The sequence below is a fragment of the Chiloscyllium plagiosum genome, chromosome 6, assembly GCF_004010195.1.
Source record: "Chiloscyllium plagiosum isolate BGI_BamShark_2017 chromosome 6, ASM401019v2, whole genome shotgun sequence".
Lineage (NCBI taxonomy): Eukaryota > Metazoa > Chordata > Chondrichthyes > Orectolobiformes > Hemiscylliidae > Chiloscyllium > Chiloscyllium plagiosum.
The window spans coordinates 17439178-17460865 of NC_057715.1; the positions used below are offsets into that span (position 1 = coordinate 17439178).

The window sequence follows — 21688 nt, forward strand, 5'->3', positions numbered from 1 at the left end:
TGTTCCTAATTACCCGCTGCAGAATTCTTTAATCATTCATTCCCCATTGTCACCATTTTTACATTTTCTGTCCAACTGATCCTTTCCATTCTGTTAAAATTTGCTATAACAGATGGAAATGCACATTAGGTAATTTTAAAGAATGCTCTTATTTAAGAAATAGGAAATAACAGAAAAATATCTTTGGAGGATGAATTGGAGGAAATTTCATCCAAAATCAGTCATTCAAGATGGTGGCTGACACGACCTTCATGAATACATTTTGGAATCGGCAACAAATGCTGACCTTGCCGCAACCCATGAAAGATTTTAAAAAAAAATAAAACTGCTTTGAGGACATGTTTTAGGAACTATCAGTTTGGAAAAGGAAAACTCAAGTTTGTTTTTTTTTGCCAGTAAAACAAACACAGATGATTTGCTTGGTTCAGTGTTAATTTGATTTAATGAGTTTTTTTAAAATATGGGTCAGTCGTGGCACGAGGGTTACATTCTGACCTCTGAATCTTAAGCTTTTTGGTACAGGTCCCAGTCTGGAATTTGCGTGAAACCCAAGCCTGACACGCCAGTGTAGTGCTGAGGGAGATGTAAAAGCTAACCCTGCTCTGATCTGTCAGGTCAAAATAAAAGATCCTGTCTTCAAAAAAAATAAGGAAGCGAACATTAATGATTAAGAGGTACCCCAGACATCATGACCAATATTCATCCATCAACTAACATTGTCGAAACAAATCAGCTAGATATTCTCCCTCTTTTTTTTTTGTGGGAACTTACTGTGTGCAAATAGGCTGCTGTGTTTCCAACATTTCAGCAGTGTGACCCTTCCAAAAGGGTTTCATTGATTAAAATGTTTTGGGACAATCTGTGGTCTTGAAAGGATCTATATAATTTAATTGAACTGAATTTATTGTCACGTGTACCGAGGCACAGTGAAAAACTTTGTCTTGCGAGCAATACAGGCAGATCACAGAGTTAAATAGCATAGATAAGTAAATAATTGGTAAACAGCGGCAAAAACAAAAACACAGGTGTAAATAAAGCTTCCTAATGTAATTTGAATGTGGTACACCTATCCCTATGTTTCGGGGGCTTCATTATGTTAAAAGTTCTTGGTAAATGCGAGCTGTTTGAAATTACAGTTGAAAAATACGTTTGATATTTGGACTTAATTTCCACAATCAGTTCTTCTGCTCCTTTTTTTTCTTTCGATGTAATGTTACATTGCTAAATTCAGCAGAGAAATATGCTAATTCCTTTTGCTATTATCCTGCACAGTCTAATTAAACGAGGCATTCGGTCAGCAGAAATGTGCCATTGGTATATTTCAAATAGTAATCTTGCCTAGACTTTTGGTAGTATCTAGGAGAAAGTGAGGACTGCAGATGCTGGAGCTCAGAACTGAAAAATGTGTTGCTGGAAAAGTGCAGCAGGTCAGGCAACATCCAAGGAGCAGGAGAATCAACATTTCGGGCATAAGCCCTTCTTCAGGAAGAAGGGCTTATGCCCGAAACGTCAATTGTCCTGCTCCTTGGATGCTGCCTGACCTGCTGCACTTTTCCAGCAACACATTTTTCAGTTTTGGTAGTATCTGTGTGACAGTTTTTTTTGCTGATGGAATCCCCAGTGTTTGTTTTCCATCTAACTCAGAGTGAAATTGTGGCGTCTTTTCAGTGTTGACTAATAATTTAAAATGTTAGTTTTGAATATTAAGTAATCAACACTTGCTCAGTATGAGAATGTTAAAACCTGGAGCCTCAAACTGTCTTTGTGATTTCTTTCTAGGCGAAACCAAAGGACATTGAACCTATAGACTACGAGAATGTCTTATTACAGAAGAAAGCACAAATTATCAGTGATCCTTTGCGGGACATGCTGCTTTTCCCTAATGAAGATTTTCAGGTACTGTGAAGTTTAATGTTAGAGTAATAATGTTTCAAGTGGTTTTACATTTTGTTTGAACGGTACATTATGTTCAGTTCTGAGCAACACATGTTGGGGAGGATATACTACATGAATGATGCTGCTGCTAAAATGATTTAATTATCAGGGCATGGTAACCTAGACAGGACTCATACTGTCTTCTACAAAAGGTTAAAGGTTGATTTTTAAAGTACATATTTCATGGGACATGGGTGTCGCTTTCTAAGCTGGCATGTATTACCCAACTTGAATTGCCTGGCAAAAGATGGTGCATTTGTGTAAGGGATAAACCTGGGCAATTTTCCACATTGTTGGATAGATGCCAATGTTGTAGCTAGGAGCTCAGCTGGCTCCTGAGGTTTTCAGTCCCATTGGCAAAACAGTGACAGGGACCATAGCCTTTGCAGTATTCGTGCCCAGCTGTTTATCAGCGCCATTTAGAGGAAAGACAGGCAGCTGTGTTACTGGGGATTTCAAGACAAGGCTGAGGTGGATCAACCATTCAGCGCTTTTGGCTGAAGGTGGATGCAAATATTTCAGACTTGTCTTTTGCACTGGTGTGCTGGGCTGCCTTATCATTGAGGACAACTTGGAGCCACCTCTTCCTGCTAGCTATTTAATTCCCACCATTGTTCACATTTGGGCTACAGAACTTAGATCCAATCCTGCAATTCCTTTGTTGAAAGACAGTGTCTTTATTATGATTAAAAAGCAAGCTTCCACACTTTAACAAAATATCAGAATCTATATATATTCAAAGGAGAGTGTCATATTGCTGTATTATTCCAATATAATCTCAGAACTATACGTTCCCATATTTGTTTACGTAAGTATCCAGAGGGTCATGTTGCCCATTACTGCACTGTTTCAAATGAACAATGTATCAGTTCGCAGCACTTGATAATGATCTGATGATGCCCCACATTTGATATTTTTTAAGTGTGATTGAAAACCGCAAGGCATGACTCTGATTGAAAGATTGCAACCTATCCCTCTTCCTGAATTGGGACTGATGTACGATAACCAGTAGATGATTTGTTATTATTTCCAGCAGCCAAACCAAATAAGCAGAACTGTACTATGCACTGTCCCATTGCTTGAAAACTAATTTGGAGAGGTTTAGATAGCTATTGAGTGGAGTTTTTTTTAAATCAGTTTAATTATTTCCTTTTGGGGATGGTAAAAAGTTTCCAGACTCATTTGATCAAAGGAAAATGTAGCATTATTTAATGTTGTAAATTTCTTGGAATCAAACAAGAATACTAGGCTGCACCAGGAGATATTTCTTCAGCCAGTTTCCATGATATGTCTCTTTCCTCCTGCTGTTGGAAGTGTAGTCAAGTGTTGCCTTTTCCACTGAGCTGGGGAGTAGGTGAAAGGTTATGTCTAAAATCAGAGACCACTACTCAAATAAATCTGTCCACCTTGTTCTCTTTTTTGAATACCCAATGGGTAGCACACTTATTGTTTGGAACTTTATATGTCATGAATGGATATTTGTTGATGTTATGCATGATTACTGTAACAATTTCATAAATGTCAGTACCTTGATCTTTCTAAAGCACTGACAGTGTAATAGCACATTCCTAGGAGCTCTGTGGAATCATTAACATTGAGCCACATAAGGTGACTTTGGTTAGGTCATCAAAGCTTAGTCAGAGGTAGGTTTTGAAGAGGAGAGATATTCAGAGACGTTTAGGAAGAGAATTCCAAAGTTCAAGGTTTTGGCATCTGAAGCGATGGCTGCCATTTTTAGAGCTGTTAAAATCAGGGAAGCACAATGAGGTCAGATAACTCAGAGGGTTGTGGGACACTGGAGAGATGGGGAGCGGTTTGAAAAAGAGGTTTAAAATTAGGAAATCTAGGTGTTAATTGGAATCCCTCTTAAGGTTGGCAAACTCTGGGATGGTGGGTGAGTGGTACTTGGCATGGGTTAAGAACTGGGCAGAAGAACTCTGGATGGCTACAAGTTCACAGCAGGTGGGAGGCTGGTGAGGAGCGTATCAATGCTAAAGGGTATTTGCAAGAAATTGCTTCAGACATAGTTTAAAAATGGGGCTGCTTTTATAATTTGTTTTCCTGAAACTGTGAAGCAATTTAAGTTTGTTTATGACAAAGACTTGGCGTGATGACAAGAAAACGTTGTTGCTGGCTTCTAACTCCATTTGTTTACATAACTTTTAATTTAAACTTTGTAAAAGAAAGGCCCTTTGGGGGAGATGATGTGCACTTAATGTGGTGAGCCCCTTGTTACAAATGTTTACTGGGGGGATGATAGTGCAACTCCTTTCAAACTCATCTGCTTGGGTGGGTCATTATTTAAAGCAGAAAATTATCCCATCAGAGAAGTTATCTGCCTTCACTCTTGCAAGATCCCATAGCACCATTTCCAAGAAGAGTAGACAAGTTTTTTTCTGGTACCCTCAGTGATATCTGTCCCTTAAACACCAACAAAAAATAAATGTTATCTGGTCCTTAACACATTGTCATTTGCTGAGAGCCTGCTGTCAGTTGGGATTCTGTTGATCGAAAACTTGCTAGCCTCTGAGCTCAAAGATTACGGATTCAATTCTAGGAGTTAAGGACCAAATTTCCAGATGACACTCTAATGCAGTACTGTGGGAGTACTGCCCCACTCAGAGGTGCTGCTTTCCATGTAAAGCATTGCATTGAGGCTCTATCTACCCTCGTGTGGTTGTAATTGATTCCAGAGATTATTCTTGTTGGTTTGGCCAGTATTTGTGCTTAAGTAACATTTCAAACTAACTCAGTTGGTCAATAGTACATTTATATTTATCATTGAATCATAGAATCCCTACAGTGTAGAAGCAGGCCATTCAGCCCATTGAGTCCACACCGACTGTCCGAAGAGCATCCCATCCAGACCCACTCCATCCTTTTCCTGTAATCCTGCTTTTCCTATGGCTAGCCCACCTAGCATATGCATCCCTGGACGTTGTGGGGCAATTTAGCATGGTCAATCCTCCTAACCTGCACATCTTTGTTTATAGGAGCTTGCTGTGAGCAAATTGATTGGCACACATCCTGCATTGCAACAGTTGAAGTTTTTAAAAGTACTTGTGTTGTCTAATTAATATTTGAGGCACCCCATGGTCACAAAAGGTGCTTTGGAAATGACACTCTTACCAAATAATGGGAAGCACAAACTCCAACAACACCATCAAACACCTCCAACTTCTATAACTAAAAGGACAAGGGCAGCAGATACATGGGAGCACCACCCACCACCTACAAGTTTTCCTCTGAGTCACATGCCATCGTGGTTAGAATTAGACTGCTGTTACTTTACTGGCACTGTTGAAAATCCTGGAACTCTCTCCCTCACAGCACTGTGGCTGTACCTACATACCGAGGGACTGCAGCAGTTAGACTGCCAGCTCACTGCTACTTTTTCAAAGAAGGGAAGGAATGGCCAATACATAGTGCCCTTGCCGAAACATGTGGCGCTGGAAAAGCACAGCCGGTCAGTCAGCATCTGAGGAGCAGGAGAGTCAACCATTTCGCGCATAAGTCCTTCATCAGGAATGAGGGAGTAGCTCAAGGGGGCTGAGAGATAAATGGGTAAGGCTGAGGGGAAGGTAGTTGGGAATGTGATAGGTCGATGAAGGGTGGGGGTGATGGTGATAGGTCAGGGGGAGGGTGAAGCGGATAGGTGGGAAGGAAGATGGACAGGTAGGATCGTTCAGGAGGGCAGTGCTGAGTTGGAAGGTTGGACCTGGGATAAGGTGGGGAGAGGGGGAAATGAAGAGACTGATGAAATCTGGTATCCGTTGCTCTGGATGTGGTCTCGTCTACATTGGGGAGACAGGACACCAACTTGCGGAACGTTTCAAAGAACATCTCTGGGACACACGTAGAAAACAACCCCACTGCCCTGTGGCAGAACACTTTAGCACTCCCTCCCACTCTGCCAAGGACATGCAAGTTCTGGGCCTCCTCTACCGCAAAACTCTAGCCACATGACACCTGGAGGAAGAACACCTCATGATCCCCCTTTGGACCCTCCAACCACACAGGATCAATGTGGATTTCACCAGTTTCTTGAACTGACCCACCCCCCTCCTATTTACCTCTCAGCCCCCTTGGGCCACCCCCTCATTCCTGATGAAGGGCTTATGTCTGAAACGTCGACTCTCCTGCTCCTCGGATGCTGACTGACCGGCTGTGCTTTTCCAGTGCCACACTCTTCGACTCTGATCTCCAGCATCTACAGTCCTCACTTTTTCCATGGTGCCCTAGCCACCCAGCTCACAACCCATAAAATAATTTGGAAACAAAATCCAGTGCTTTATGCCGATGAATGTTCAGCATACTCTTGATAAGCTTTGAGAAGTAATTTCCCCTTACACCAGATGCACATTTTCAAAGTCTACGCGAGAGGAAATTGTACTGGTTTAATGTTTATGTGTCACAGAAATGTTGAAATTGCACCTGGGAGCAGATCAGCTTGAAAAGGTTCAAGGACAAAGTCCTATATCCTTCCTTCACGTCAAGGAGCTGTTTTATCTTGCCAGAATTTTTTTTTCTTTTGCTGCAGAACTGTTGGTTTTACAATATAAACCTGTATGTCATACTTCCTATCTCATTCAGAGGGAAGACATATGTCAAAAAGATAAAGCCCCAGACTGATATTTGTTTTAGCTCTGAGTTGCCGGACAAGACTGCTGAGTATTCTTTTACTAACCCTAATCTTCTTGTTCTGGATTTGCATGAGTGAGTTATGAAGGTTTTTTGGTGCTTTTTGTTGCTGTTGTGTCTCAAAGGGATGTTTGAAATTTTTTTCCTCTGCAAAACAGTGGTAACTGGCCAGTGAATTTATTCGAGGCTGGGTTAAATAGATAAACTTTTGATTAGCCAAGGGAGTCAAGGGTTATAGGAAACAGGCAGACAAGTGGAGTTAAAGCTACGGTTAGTGAATGGTAGAGCAGACTAAAGGAGTTGAAAGGCCTGTTACTCTCATCATAATAATTCTGATCACACTTGTTAAAATTGGACGAATCCAGGCTTCCCACTTACTCAGGATTGACCAACACTCTCCATCAGCAATGCCTACCTTGTGAATTGTAGTTACTGCCGAGTACGTGGCTTTGATTTAACATCTTGTCTGAAAGATGGCCTCTCTGACCTTGTAGCATGGAAGTATAAGAACAGAAGGAAACCATATTGACTCTCAAACCTCTTCCTGCAGTTAATGAGATCAGAGCTATCTGCAACCTGATTCCATATATTCCTAGCCCACTTCATCTCATATCCCTTAATATGTTTGGATTGAAAAAACCAACTATCCATTCAAATGTAAGATTTGCAGTTTACCAGGAGTCAGAAGAAATTTTATTTTGAGGGCTATTCTTGAGATTTTCTTGATTTGATTTTTTTTATTTTTAACAGCATTATTATTAAGTGGTGAAGTTATGTCATAACTTTCTGTATAGGTATTAATTATTTCTTTCAGGATTTCCTGTTTTAGATAGCAGATATCCCAAATGGAAAGACTAATATATAACCGCTCATTCCGTAACAAGTAGGTATTAATCTGATCAAAGTGGAGTGCAAACGTGTCGGTGCTCTAATATCATGTCCTATTCTGCAACTGAATTCCTTTTCAGGAGCTGTTGTTGAGCTGCCCTCTCGAGTGGCTTGTCAGGCCATTTCAGAAAGTAGTTAAGAATAATCTCCATCCCTGTGGATCTGGAATTACATAGAGGCCAGACCAACGAAAGATAATTTCTTTAACTAAAAATCATGTGTATTTTTTTTGTGTTTAACTTTTGGGTCTCCTGCTCATTTATTCTGGTCTCTGGACTATAAGCTGTATAAGGTGAGCACTTTGTGACTGCTCCATGTCATGACTGAGCTCATATCAAATGTAAAAGCATCTTTGCACACTCGTGATTTCACTGCACCAAGTCATGTGTATTGGTATTTCAGTGTTATATCCCATATGGACCAAGTCTTCTTGAGTGCAGGCTGCTTTCATACTGAAAGCTTGAGTCAGCCTGAGGTGATCCTGGCATCAGTTACTGTACAAGGTGTCACACACACCTGAGCTGACAGCTGAGCAAGGTGTGGCGAGATATTCTGCAGGAGGGAGTCTTACTTCCTAGTAACTCCAATAGCAGTGTGGATCACATGGGTTTAAATCTATTCAAGAATGGAAAGTACTTTCCAACTTTAAAATCCTTGTAGATGCAAATGCACTGTTAGGAGTGATTCTGTTGGAGTTTAACCCTAATAGGTGCGAGTTGATGCACTTTGGAGGATGTAATTGGACCAGGGAGGACTCAGTGAATGGTAGGACACCAGGAAGCTAAGAGGAACAGAGATATCTTGTGGTGCTTGTCCATAGGTCCCTGGAGGTGGCAGGGCAGGTTTCTAGGGTAGTCAATGAAAGCATTCACGACTCCGTATGTTATTGGTCATGGCACAGATTACAAGAGCAGGGAGGTTGTTGTTGGAGCTGTACGAAACTTTGTTTAGGTGACAGCTGGAGTACTATGTGCAATTCTGATCACCAGGCTATAGGAAGGATGGGATTGTACTGGGGGGCGGTGGGAGTGTAGAGGAGATTCACCAGGATGTTCCTTGGGATGGAGCATTTTAGCTGGATAAGCTTGGGCTTTCTTTTGAGCAGAGAAGGCTGACAGGAGAACATGACCGAGGTGTCTCAGACTGTAAGGGGCATGGACAAGATGGAAAGGAAATAACTGTTCCCCCAGTCGAACGGTTGGTAACAAGGAGTCATAATTTTAGGGTTAAAGTCAGGAGGTTTGGAGGGGATTTGTGGAAACATTTTTTTCACCTAGTTGGGGGAGGGAATCTGGGAAGTATTTCCTGGGAGGGCAGTAGAGGCAGGAAACCTTTAATCTTTAAAAAGAACAGGAATGCAATATCATAATATTCAAGGTCAAGGACCAAGTGCTAGAAAGTGGGATTTGTGTAGATGGCTCTGCACAGACTTGATGGGCTGAAGGATCTCTTTGCTATCTAACTCTATGACCCGAAGCACCCTGACCAATAGATTCAGGGACACAAACATTTAACACAAAAACTAGAGGCCTTAGTAAATGGATGAACAAGATGAGTAGAGTGTGTGAAGTGAGAGAATCCCAGACTTTTTCAAAGCGGGGGCGGGGGGGGGGGGAGCGGATGCTGACAGTGTGGAGAGATTTTCCTGATGGGACTGCGGTGCATGGGGGGGCGGGGAGGTTTAATCACATGATCTTGGCCTTGATGGTAACGTCGCTGTCCTCCTTCCAGGCTCCAACTCAAACTCAGGTGACTGCCAACTCAGTGACGCCACTGTTTACGCCATGTAGGTCATCCTTGTCCTACCAATTCCATGATTTGTGTGGGAAGGTGGGGGGAGGGGCACATTTCCTGTCACGGGTCACCCCAGCACCCTCTGATCATGCAGACTTCTCCAGAGCTTCTGTGTGTTTTGCTTCCTGCATTTGACCCAGTTACAATTACAGTTTCAAGAAGGGAGTTCCAAACATCTCCTGCCCCCTGTGCAATTGGCTGAGAGTTAGCAACAAGAGGAGGAGGCACCGAACAGCAACATAGACCCATCAGGCCGAATGGTCTCCTTCTCTTGCAATAAATTTTATTTAGGCATCAGCCTGGATTTGGTGTTCACATCCTTGTAATGGGACTTGACCCTGCAAACCTCTGACACAGGAATGACTTGGATATTTATAACAGCTTTAATGCAGTAAAACTCCCCAAGGTGCTCAGGAGAAATGATCAAACTAAGTACTAACACCAAGCAACAGTTATTTGGATAGGTGACTGAAAACTTTGTAAATTTTTAAGAAGTGTTTTAAAGGAGGAGGGAGGTGGTTAGCTGATGCAGCTAACATTGCAGGCACCCAGGGTAGAGTATAGAAATTGGGGAAAGCTCAAGAGATCAGAATTGGAAGAGATCGGAAATCTTGGAAGGTTGTGGAACTGGAAGAGATTTCAGAGCAAGGTAAGTGCCAGTTCTACGCAGAGTCTTGACTAAGAATTAGGGTAAAAGGAGTAATAATTTTACTTCAGTTACTGCTGAATTGTGTGGCCATTTGCACTGATGTGCTTTGAGGGGCCTGCGTCACTGACATGTTAGTTTAGGCTTTCACTTCACCATTTTGAATGAATTATTTTCCAAAGAAAGCCTAAGATCCAAATTCAATTGTGGAGAAAGTGAAGACTGCAGATGCCGAAGATCAGAGTCGAGAGTGAGGTGCTAGAAAAGCACAGCAGGTCAAGCAGCATCCGATGAGCAGGAGAATTGACGTTTCGGGCAAAAGGCTCTGGCCTGAAACATAGATTCTCCAGCTCCTCGGATGCTGTTGATCTGCTGTGCTTTTCCAGCACCCCTTTCTCGACCAAATTCAATGGTGTTGTGCATGCCGATGATGAGAGATAAAGCCAAGGACTTTGGATGCTGGAAATGTGAAACAAAGACAGAAATAACTTGAGAAACCCAGCAGGTCTGGCAGCATCAGTGGAGAGAAGGCAGAGTTAACATTCCAGGTTCAGTTACCCTTCTTCAGAACTGATTGTAACTAGGAAAAGGTGATATATATATACTGAAGACATATATTGAAGTTGGGGGTGGGAAGAGGAAGGAGTGAGCGGTAAGGGAGAGAATGATAGTTAGGAAGGTAAGGAAATTAACGATTGAATGCCAGGGAGAAAGGAAACCTGAGAATGGGGACCATACATAGCTGAAAATGGGTTGGCTATGCTGAAAGCAGTCCATGTGATGACAAGGCTGGAGGAAGGTAAAGGACAAGGAAGAAGGTTTTCTCTTACTGTGAGTTGAGTTCTTTGGAGCTGTCTTCCACAAAAGGTGGTGGAAGTAGACTCTTTAAATATATTTAAGGTAGGCAGATTCTTAATAAACAAGGAGGTGAATTGTTATTGGGGGTAGCCAGAAATGTGGCATAATCAAATTAGTCATGAGCTTTGAATGGAGGAGCAGGTTTAAGGATTGAATAGCCTACCTGCTTCTAACTCATATGTTTGTGTGTTCATTGTAATTGCAGCATTGAAGAGGCACCTCCTTTTGCAGTGTGGTCACTTTTACAATGTAGGAAGTGTAGCAGCCAATTTGTACAAAGCAGAATCCCACAGACAGCAATGTGACAATAGCTGGATCACTTTTTTTTGTGATGCTGATAACTATTAGCTAGAATAGCCTGTCTGTTGCTCTTTGATATAGTGGCGTGGGATCTTTACAGAGAAGGCAGTTGGACATTTTTTAAAAATACATTCATAGGATGAGGGCATTGCAGCTAGACCAGCATTTATTGCCCATCCCCAATTGCCCAGAGGGCAGTTAAGAGTCAACCACATTGCTGTGAGTCTGGAGTCACATAGTGAGACCAGGGAAAGATGGTGGTTTCATTCCCTAAAGGACATTAGTGAATCAGACGGCACTCAATTCATGGTCATCATTAGACTCTTGATTCAAGATTTACATTGAATTCAAATTCCACCACCTGCCGTTTTGGGACTTGAACCCAGAACATTACCTGGGTCTCTGGATTAACAGTCCAGTGATAATACCACTAGGCCATTGCTTCTCCTTAATACCTGAGTGACACCACCTCCGTCAGAGCAGGGCCCCCTCAGCATCACACTTAGTTTTCTGCTCTAGTTTCTCAAGTGAGACTTGAATAATCCACAACCTTATGATTCAGGGAAGCGAGAGCTGAGCTGAGCGATGACGTGATTTACTGATGAGGTGAATGATAAACTCAGTCCACAGGGGATTAAAGTGCTCATGTTATAGTGTGCTTTTTATGGTCTGATAATCTCCAAGGTTTGTGCGTGACAGCGATTGTATGCTTCATAGCCACTCCCTCAATTCAGAAACAAAGGGACCTTGTTAAAAATGTAGCTATTTTTAACTCCTATTTACTATGTCTGTCTAAATTCAAGAAATATGTCTGTGGAATTTCTCCATTTCATACGTTGTTTTTGTCAGTTGTAAACAGGCTTTTGAATAAAAAATATTGAAAGTCAGTCACTGGCACATAATCATGAACTGACTTTGATCTATCAAATCTTTTTCTTCTTTGGATGAAGTGATGTACTTTGTAATGAGGGACAAGGAGAGGCAATATCCTGTATAACAAAATGGCAGAACTTTAAAGCGGCTGCAGGAACAGGAGACTCTGTGTATACATAAATATTTGAAGGTGACAGAACAAACTCACAAATCTGTTTAAACTAGCATTCAGCATCCTGGTCTTTATAAATAGAGAGTGAGGCCAAAAACAAGGAAGTGATGCTGCCACCTTTATAAAGCACCTCAGCTGATATTGTGTCCAATTTTAGACACCACACTTTAAGAAGGATGTCCAGGCTTTGAGAAAGACACAGAGGTAGTTTACTGGAACAGCACTAAAGGACTTCAGTTATGTAGAGACAGAAACAGAAATTGCTCGTAAGGCTCAGGAGGTCTGGCAGCATCTTTGGAGAGAAAGCAGAGTTAATATTTCAGTTTCAGTGACCCTTACTCAGAACCGTTGCATGGGCTATCATAGACAAAACCACAATGTGCATCAGGGTGGTAGTACATGGACTTTGAAAAGCTGGTTAGTGGCAGTAAGTGGGTGCTAAAGGCTGGGAGCTGCGTGATGTCATTTTCCTAACAGTCATCTATCAGTTTGTTAATGTTCAGAGCTGAATTGCTGCAATCAAAGTTAATGCAGAGCACACTCAACCTCTCTCCCTGTTTCAAACAAAAAACATCAGAGGCCCAGGATAGTTCTGTTTTAAAAGGAAGGCAGCTAAAAGATGTCTCCAGTCTGAGAAACCATAAAATTCTGCAGTAAAATTCAGCTAAAAACAATGGGGAATAAAATCTATACTAAAGAGGCCTTACCTGTGTCCTAATGTTGATTGATTCTACTAGTTTCTGTTTGAAACAAAAAAAAGGAAATGCGCGCATGATGTGATCATCGCTTGTTTAGGTGCGAATGCCACCTCCAGGTATGACCCTGCAAAGGGGCATCAAGTCTTAAAGTTGCAATCAAAGAACTAAACATAAAAACAGAGAAAGCACCACCCTGCAGCTGACATAACCAGTTATAAACAATCTTTCCAGCAGAACACTGACAAGGAGTGATAGACCGTCAAACCTTTTCTCACTTCGGGGACTAAAGGGTTAAGACAATGAAAATTCGCTGGTACTTTGACAATGACTGCAAAGATGCTGACAAAATGTTTCAGATTTGAAAGACCAACTTCAAGTTTGTGTCTGTTTCAGGATTCACAGGTTTGACAATGGCCAGGTGAAACAATCAACTGATTTGTATGCAGGAGAGAACACACATACAGGATGTGATTTCACTCAAGCTGACTTAGTAGAACTGATCAATGACTTTGCACCCCTCACGTCCTTCAGCAAATCTCTTTGGTCCAAACCCAGTGAATATATAAAATGATGCTGCTCCAGAGGAAGGATGTGAGTTTGAAGCACTCATAGAAAGCTAGCTGCATTTCCGAGTGCTTGACTCTGGAACACTATTAAACCTGTCACACCCAAATCTTGTATGAAGTGTGGCTTGATTCACCCACCAGCAGCATCCAAACTTTTATGATATATGCAAGCTATATTCCACAAGAAGATTCCTGATGAAGGGCTTATGCTCGAAACATCGATTCTCCTGCTCCTCGGATGCTGCCTGACCTGCTGTGCTTTTCCAGCACTGCACACTCTACTATGTTCCACAAGAGGACATTGGATTAAACTGTGAGAAATACAATTGCCTAGACAAATCCAAAGGCAACTCAATACTCCACAGCAGCATGGAAAGGAGAGTTAACAACGGAGCACTGCCAGAGACGCTTCCAAAAACCCATCCATAGCACAGAAAATAGAAGAATTAACAGTAATGACACAGTTTGTAAACCCCAGTCAGACATTATATGCAATAAACTTGACACACCACATGGATACTATCAGAAATGCTGAAGCATTTACCTTCAACCAAAGGGAATGGACAATACATGTCAAAATTAACACTAAATACAAATGTAATCCCTACATGCATCTTACAGAAAGATATACTCAGGAAACTGGCATAGTGTCACTGGCACAGTTGACACAAAATAGGCTAACTGCTTAGAACAGGTCCAATATCTAATTCATTGGCTTTAACCATCTTAAATATCAATATAGATTCTCATTACAGACAACCTTTTTTGTGTAGTTGAAAAACCAGTGCAAGATGGACGTTCTGTTATTTATCCAACAGCATTCACTGATCTCCATATTCTTGTGAACCACAAGGTAACAAGCCCATCAGTTACAGCCCGAGAGATTAGAGACTGAAGCATCGAATGACATTTAGGTCATAGCTGAGTAGAGCAGATTCAGCAAGCGATATTTGAGAATGACCAGCTGCCAAAATGATCACTATCACTGGTGGGTCCTGAATACATCCAACAGATCCCTGAGGTAGAGTTTTCATGTTCATTCAAAAATACAAATTTTCTGGGTAATCCAAGATGGAGGACAGGAAATATTTTTGGTTGTAACAAGCGGCTCCTTTTTTGAAGTATCTTAGGTGTTGGAGGTGATTTCCTCAAATTCCAGGAGCAGCAATTACTGTTTTATATGCTGTTGCGTTGTTTTGGAACTTTGGAGGGATAAAAACTCAAAAAAACAGCACTTTTAAAAGGGAAAGGAACAGACAAAGATAGCACATAGTGAGGTCAGTGCAGGAGAGAGAAAGAAACCCACACTGCTAACTGACAGCAGTGAACCTGCGCAGTTACTGCCTTTGCTGTTTTAATTCATGTATCACTGGACATCGGAATGCGTCTGGGAAAATTAACAAACAGTCAAATTCACAACTGATCTTGGAGGAACCTATTTGGGAGAAGTCACAGCACAGAAACAGATCAGTGGATATTTTTAAGTGTGGCCTTACAGTAAGTCTGCAGTAGTGAGTAGAGTGGGTTCTTTCTTGATTATATGCTTTATTGAGGTATGCCTCTTGATTAAACTTAAAAATATGAGCCATAAGTATTAAGTTAGCTTGGAGCAGTGTTTTGTAGAGGAATAAGACAGTGCTATTTTCTGGGTCTGTAGATTGGAAGAAGCAAAAATGGCCCTTAGTAGAGTGATATGCTCTTCTTGTTGGATGTGGGAGTTTAGGGAGAGTTTACATGTTACTGAGGATTATATCTACAATAAATGCTGTTGGTTGCGAATGCTATCAGATTGACTGGATCGGTTGGAGAGACAGTTAGAGGCAATGAGGAATTTAAAAGAGCAAGGGAATGTGATAGATGGCAGTTATAGGAAGGGAGAAAAGTTGCAGATACAGTCACATGGATGAGTTAACTCCAGGAAAGAGAAGGGAGGTAGGCAGGTAGTGCAGGAGTCTTCTGTGGCTATCCCCATTTCAAACAAGGATGCTGTTTTGGAAAATGTAGGGGGTGATGGATTCTCTGGGGAATGTAGCATGAAAAGCCAAGTTTCTGGTATTGAGGCTGGCTGTAATGCAATGAGGGGTATGTTGGGTTCCAAGAGTTCTATTGTGTTAGGGTACTCTCTAGTCCGAGGCACAGACAGACGTTTCTATGGCCAGCAGCGAAAAAGCATTATGGTGTGTTGCCTTCCTGGTGCCAGGATCAAGGATGTCTCCGAGAGGGTGCAGAATGTTCTCAATGGAGAAAGAACCCAGCAGGAGGTCATTGTACACATTGGAACCAATGACATAGAGTCATAGATAGAGTCATAGAGATATACAGCATGGAAACAGACTCTTCGGTCCAACCCGTCCATGCCGACCAGATATCCTAACCCAATCTAGTCCCACCTGCCAGGACCTGGCCCATATCCATCCAAACTCTTCCTATTCATATACCTGTCCAAATGCCTTTTAAATGTTGCAATTGTACCAGCCACCACCACTTCCTCTGGCAGCTCATTCCATACACGTACCACCCTCTGCGTGAAAAAATTGCCCCTCTCATCTTAAACCTATGCCCTCTAGTTCTGGACACCCCGACCCCATGGAAAAGACTTTGTCTATTTACCCTGTCCATGCCCCTCATAATTTTGTAAAGCTCTATAAAGTCACCCCTCAGCCTCCGACGCTCCAGGGAAAGCAGTCCCAGCCTGTTCAGCCTCTCCCTATAGCTCAAATCCTCCAACCCTGGCAACATCCTTGTAAGTCTTTTCTGAACCCTTTCAAGTTTCACAACATCTTTCCGATAGGAAGGAGACCAGAATTGCTCGCAATATTCCTATAGTGGTCCTGTACAACCGCAAAATGACCTCCCAAATCCTGTACTCAATACTCTGACCAGTAAAGGAAAGCATACCAAACATAGGAAGGGAAAAGGAGAAGATTCTGAAGTGAGAATATAGAGAGTTAGGTAGGAATTTAAAAAGGAGGTCCTCGAGAATACTAATATCTGGACTACTCCTATTGCTGTGAGCTAGTGAGGGCAGGAATAGGAGGACAGAGCAGATGAATGCATGGCTGAGTAGCTGGTGTATGGTAGAAGATTCACATTTTTCAAACATTGGAATCTCTTCTGGGTAGAAGTGACCTATACAAGAAAAATGGATTGCTCCTGAATTGGAAGGGGACTAATATACTGGCAGAGAGATTTGCTAGAGCTGCTCGGGAGAGGAGATGGTGAGGAAAGAGATCAATCTGAGTCTGGTACAGTTGAGAGAAGAAGCGAGTCAAACAGTCAGGGCAGGCAGGAACATTGCAGAAAACAAGGTCGGACTGAAATTGAACTGCATTTATTTCAATGCAAGGGGCCGAACAGGGAAGGCAGATGAACGCAGGGCATGGTTAGGAACATGGGACTGGGATATCATAGCAATTACAGAAACATGGCTCAGGGATGGGCAGGACTGGCAGCTTAATGTTCCAGGATACAAATGCTGCAGGAAGGATAGAAAGGGAAGCAAGAGAGGAGGGGGAGTGGCATTTTTGATGAGGGATAGCATTACAGCTGTGCTGAGGGAGGATATTCCCAGAAATACATCCAGGGAAGTTATTTGGGTTGAACTGAGAAATAAGAAAGGGATTATCACCTTATTGGGATTGTATTGTAGACCCTCTAATAGTCAAGAGGGAAATTGAGAAACAGATTTGGAAGGAGATCTCAGTTATCTGCAAGAATAATAGAGTGGTTATTTTAGGGGATTTTAACTTTCTAAACATAGACTGGGACTGCCATAATGTTAAGGGTATAGATAGAGAGGAATTTGTTAAGTATGTACAAGACAATTTTCTGATTCAGTATGTGGATGTATTAGAGAAGGTGCAAAACTTGACCTACTCTTGGGAAATCAGACAGGGCAGTTGACTGAGGTGTCAGTGGGGGAGCACTTTGGGGCAAGCGACTATAATTCCATTAGTTTTAAAATAGTGATGGAAAAGGATAGACCAGATCTAAAAGTTGATGCTCTAAATTGGAGGAAGGCCAATTTTGACGGTATTAGGCAAGAACTTTCAAAAGCTGATTGGGGGCAGATATTTACAGGTAAAGAGATGGCTGGAAAATGGGAAGCCTTCAGAAATGAGATAATGAGAGTCCAGAGAAAGTATATTCCTCTCAGGGTAAAAGGGAAGGCTGGTAGGTATGGGGAATGCTGGATGACTAAAGAAATTGAGGGTTTAGTTAAGAAAAAGAGAAGCATATGTCAGGTGTAGACAAGATAGATCGAATGAATCCTTAGAAGAGTATAAAGGCAGGAGGAGTATACTTAAGAGGGAAATCAGGAGGGTAAAAAGGGGACATGAGATAGCTTTGGCAAATAGAATTAAGGAGAATCCGAAGGGTTTTTACAAATACATTAAGGACAAAAGGGTAGCTAGGGAGAGAAGAGGGTCCCTCAAAGATCAGCACGGCAGCCTTTGTGTAGAACCACAGGAAAAGAAGGAGATACTAAACGAGTACTTTGCATCAATATTTACTGTGGAAGAGGACATGGAAAATATAGAAAGTAGGGAAATAGATGGTGACACCTTGAAAAATGTCCATATTACAGAGGAGGAAGTGCTGGATGTTTTGAAATGCTTAAAGGTGGATATATCCCCAGGACCTGATCAGGTGTACCTAGAACTCTGTGGGAAGCTAGGGAAGTGATCGCTGGGCCTCTTGCTGAGATATTTGTATCATCGATAGTCACAGGTGAGATGCCAGAAGACTGGTGCTTGGCTAACATGGTGCCACAGTTTAAGAAGCTTGGTAAGGACAAGCCAGGGAACTATAGACCAGTGGTGGGCAGGTTGTTGGAGGGAATCCTGAGGGATAGGATGTACATGTATTTGGAAAGGCAAGGCCTGATTAGGGATAGTCAACATGGTTTTGTGCGTGGGAAATCATGTCTCACAAACTTGATTGAGTTTTTTGAAGAAGTAACAAAAAGGATTGAGAGGGCAGAGTGGTGGATGTGATCTATATGGACTTCAGTAAGGTGTTCAGCAAGGTTCCCCAAGGGAGACTGGTTAGCAAGGTTAGGTCTCATAGAATACAGGGAGAACTAGCCATTTGGATATAGAACTGGCTCAAAGGTAGAAGATAGAGGGTGGTGGTGGAGGCCTGTGACCAGTGGAGTGCAACAAGGATCGGTGCTGGGTCCATTAATTTTTGCCAATTTATATAAATGATTTGGATGTGGTCATAAGAGGTATAGTTAGTAAGTTTGCAGATGACACCAAAATTGGATGTGTAGTGGACAGCGAAGAAGGTTACCTCAGATTACAACGGGATCTTGAGCAGATGGACCAATGGGCTGAGAAGTGGCAGATGGAGTTTAATTTAGATAAGTGCGAGGTGCTGCATTTTGGGAAAGCAAATTTAAGCAGGATTTATACATTTAAGGGTAAGGTCCTAGGGAGTGTTACTGAACAAAGAGACCTTGGAGTGCAGGGTTAATAGTTCCATGAAACTAGTCACAGGTAGATAGGATAGTGAAGGAGGCATTTGGTATGCTTTCCTTTATTGGTCAGAGAATTGAATACAAGAGTTGGGAGGTCATGTTGTGGCTGTCCAGGACATTGGTTAGGCCACTTTTGGAATATTGCGTGCAATTCTGGTCTCCTTCCTATCGGAAAGATGTTGTGAAACTTGAAAGGGTTCAGAAAAGCTTTATAAGGATGTTGTCAGGGTTGGAGGATTTGAGCTACAGGGAGAGGCTGAATATGCTAGGGCTGTTTTCCCTGGAGCATTGGACGCTGAGGAGTGATCTTATAGAGGTTTATAAAATCATTTGGGGCATGGATAGGATAAATATAAAGTGATTTCCCTGGGGTGGGGGAGTCCAAAACTAGAGGGCATAGGTTTAGGGTGAGAGGGAAACGATATAAAAGAGACCTAATGGGCAACTTTTTCACGCAGAGGGTGGTACGTGTATGGAATGAGCTGCCAAAGGAAGTGGTGGAGGCTAGTATGATTGCAACATTTAAAAGGCATTTGGATGTTATATGTACAGGAAGGGTTTGGAGGAAAATAGGGCAGGTGTTGGCAGGTGGGACTAGATTGGATTGTGATATCTGGTCGGCATGGACGGGTTGGACTGAAGGGTCAGTTTCCATGCTGTACATCTCTGTACCTCTATGACTCTCTAGGAATGTAATCTTCTCGATCAAACAGCTCGTAATTCTGTGAAGATAAGTTAGATCATATTGATATAAGTTGCATGGATGCAGGAAAAACTGCGAGATTGGCATGTGAATATATTGTCTCAACATAAATAAAAACTACAATTAACTCATCATGATGTGTGAAATATTTCTCCAACAATATTGTAATCGAGGGAACCTGTTCTTCCACATGAGATTCCTTCTAAGCCATGTATCAAGACGACCTCTGATATTGTCCATTATGACCAACCATTTCACCAAATTCCCTTTTGTGTTATTAGCCAAAGATATCACTCGTAGATACACCTAGCACAGTATTCAGCATGTTCAGTGTGCAGATTATATCCAACAACAGTTTGTTATACACTAGTACATCCTTATGGAACATGCTGGAGATGTGGTGTTCAATACATTATCCCTTCTCCTCACTATCCTTAGTTGCAGTCTCACAAAATGCACTGATGTATTGGTAAAATCCATGGCCATTAAATGCAAAGCAGCTTGCCAAGACTTTTGGATAGTGATGTTAAATGTACATGCTGCTCCTGTGTACAAAGGTTTATACTCACTGGCAATGCTCATGCTTAGGAGATTGATCCATACTATTCTTCTGCCTCATGCTGTCATTCCCAAACTATATTCTCATGACATAGTGTGGTAAAGAAGGGAGACATTGGTACGAGAGCATGGTGAACAGACATGCAGTCAGTTGTCCTGACTTAAACCAGGTCAAAATGGGTGAGTTCAAGATTTTTATTTAGGCACATGAGTTTGTGCAAAAATAATACCTCATTGTGTCTGGCATAGATGATATGACGTTGTTATAAGCCGTAATCAAGCTTTGTGAAGAAATAGACAATACAGTCCAATAGCTTATCATCAACCACCAGTCACACAGGATGAAGGTTATGGCTATTGAAGATACATACCTGTACATCCATGATAACGGTTATCACACAGCAGATTGAAGCTACACCACCAACTCATGATAACCATATAAGAACTACGTCTGGATGTGTTGTATACCCATGACACCATCTAAATTTATAACTGAAATATATATTCATCCTTGTCAAAGGCAAAGGGTTCCCTTTTTTACTTGAAGGGAAAAAAGGGGAGTTTATATTACTGAACAGATTCCATCTTGACAGATTGCACCCTGGCAGACACATGCTTGTCTCCAATCACTCTGCGTGTAATGGAAGCAATGTAGTCTTGTCAGTTATATATGTATAATGTACAGTAACATCTGTAAGCTCAGAGGTCAGACTATCTGCAGCAATGATGGAGCTCTAGATCCATCAGATATTCCATATTCTGAGAAAAGATTTTACCTTCATATAAAATTCACTGTGTATCAAGATTGAGGGTAGGTTTGGGATTAAATTGTAAAAGTTACTTCTGCAGTTTGGGTTTGATACTGATTGCTGTACAACTGAAACTACCACATGCCAACAGTTTTGAAGTTCAAAATGATTGAAAGGAGGCAGAGGCAATGCCATTGGGCTAGTAATTCAGAACAGCAGGATAATCCTCTGGGAACATGCGCTTGAATTCAATTATGACAGATGCTAAAATTTGAATTCAGTCAAAATCTGGCCTAATGGTGACTACTGTTTAAAAAAAAAAATCTGGGTCACTAATGACCCTTAGGGAAGGAAATCTGCTTTTGTTATCTGAGCTCAGACCCTCCGCAATCTTAATAACCCTCTGAAATAACCCTGGCAAACCACTCAGATCAAGGGATGATTAGGGTTGAGCAGTAACTGCTGGCCCAGCTTTCAGAGATGTTAAGATGCCTTGATATATAGACATTCTTGACAATCTCTGTTTCCCCAATATTGCTGGGACAGAGTTGATGTTGGAACAAAATTCTTGCTGAAAATGTAACCATAATAGGTAAATAGGCAAAGTCTTTTCCATGTGGTCGGGGAGTCCAGAGGGCATAGGTTTAGGGTGAGAGGGGAAAGATATAAAAGAGACCTATGGGGCAACTTTTTCACACAAAGGGCAGTGTGTGTATGGAATGAGCTGCCAGAGGAAGTGGTGGATGCTGGTACAATTGCAACACTTAAGAGGCATTTAGATGGGTATATGAATAGGAAGGGTTTGGAGGGATATGGGCCGGGTGC

At 41.9% G+C, this 21688-nt stretch overlaps 1 protein-coding gene across 14 annotated transcripts in view; it reads left to right on the forward strand.

The window, feature by feature from the left end:
• Nucleotides 1-21688, forward strand: part of dock9b (dedicator of cytokinesis 9b) — a 332554-nt gene that overhangs the window by 119029 nt on the left and 191837 nt on the right. For all 14 annotated transcript variants that reach the window (XM_043691311.1, XM_043691316.1, XM_043691321.1 and 11 more), the window contains exon 2: nt 1780-1896. In XM_043691311.1, coding sequence (XP_043547246.1) covers nt 1780-1896 — 117 coding nt within the window. The remainder of the gene's footprint in view (nt 1-1779; nt 1897-21688) is intronic.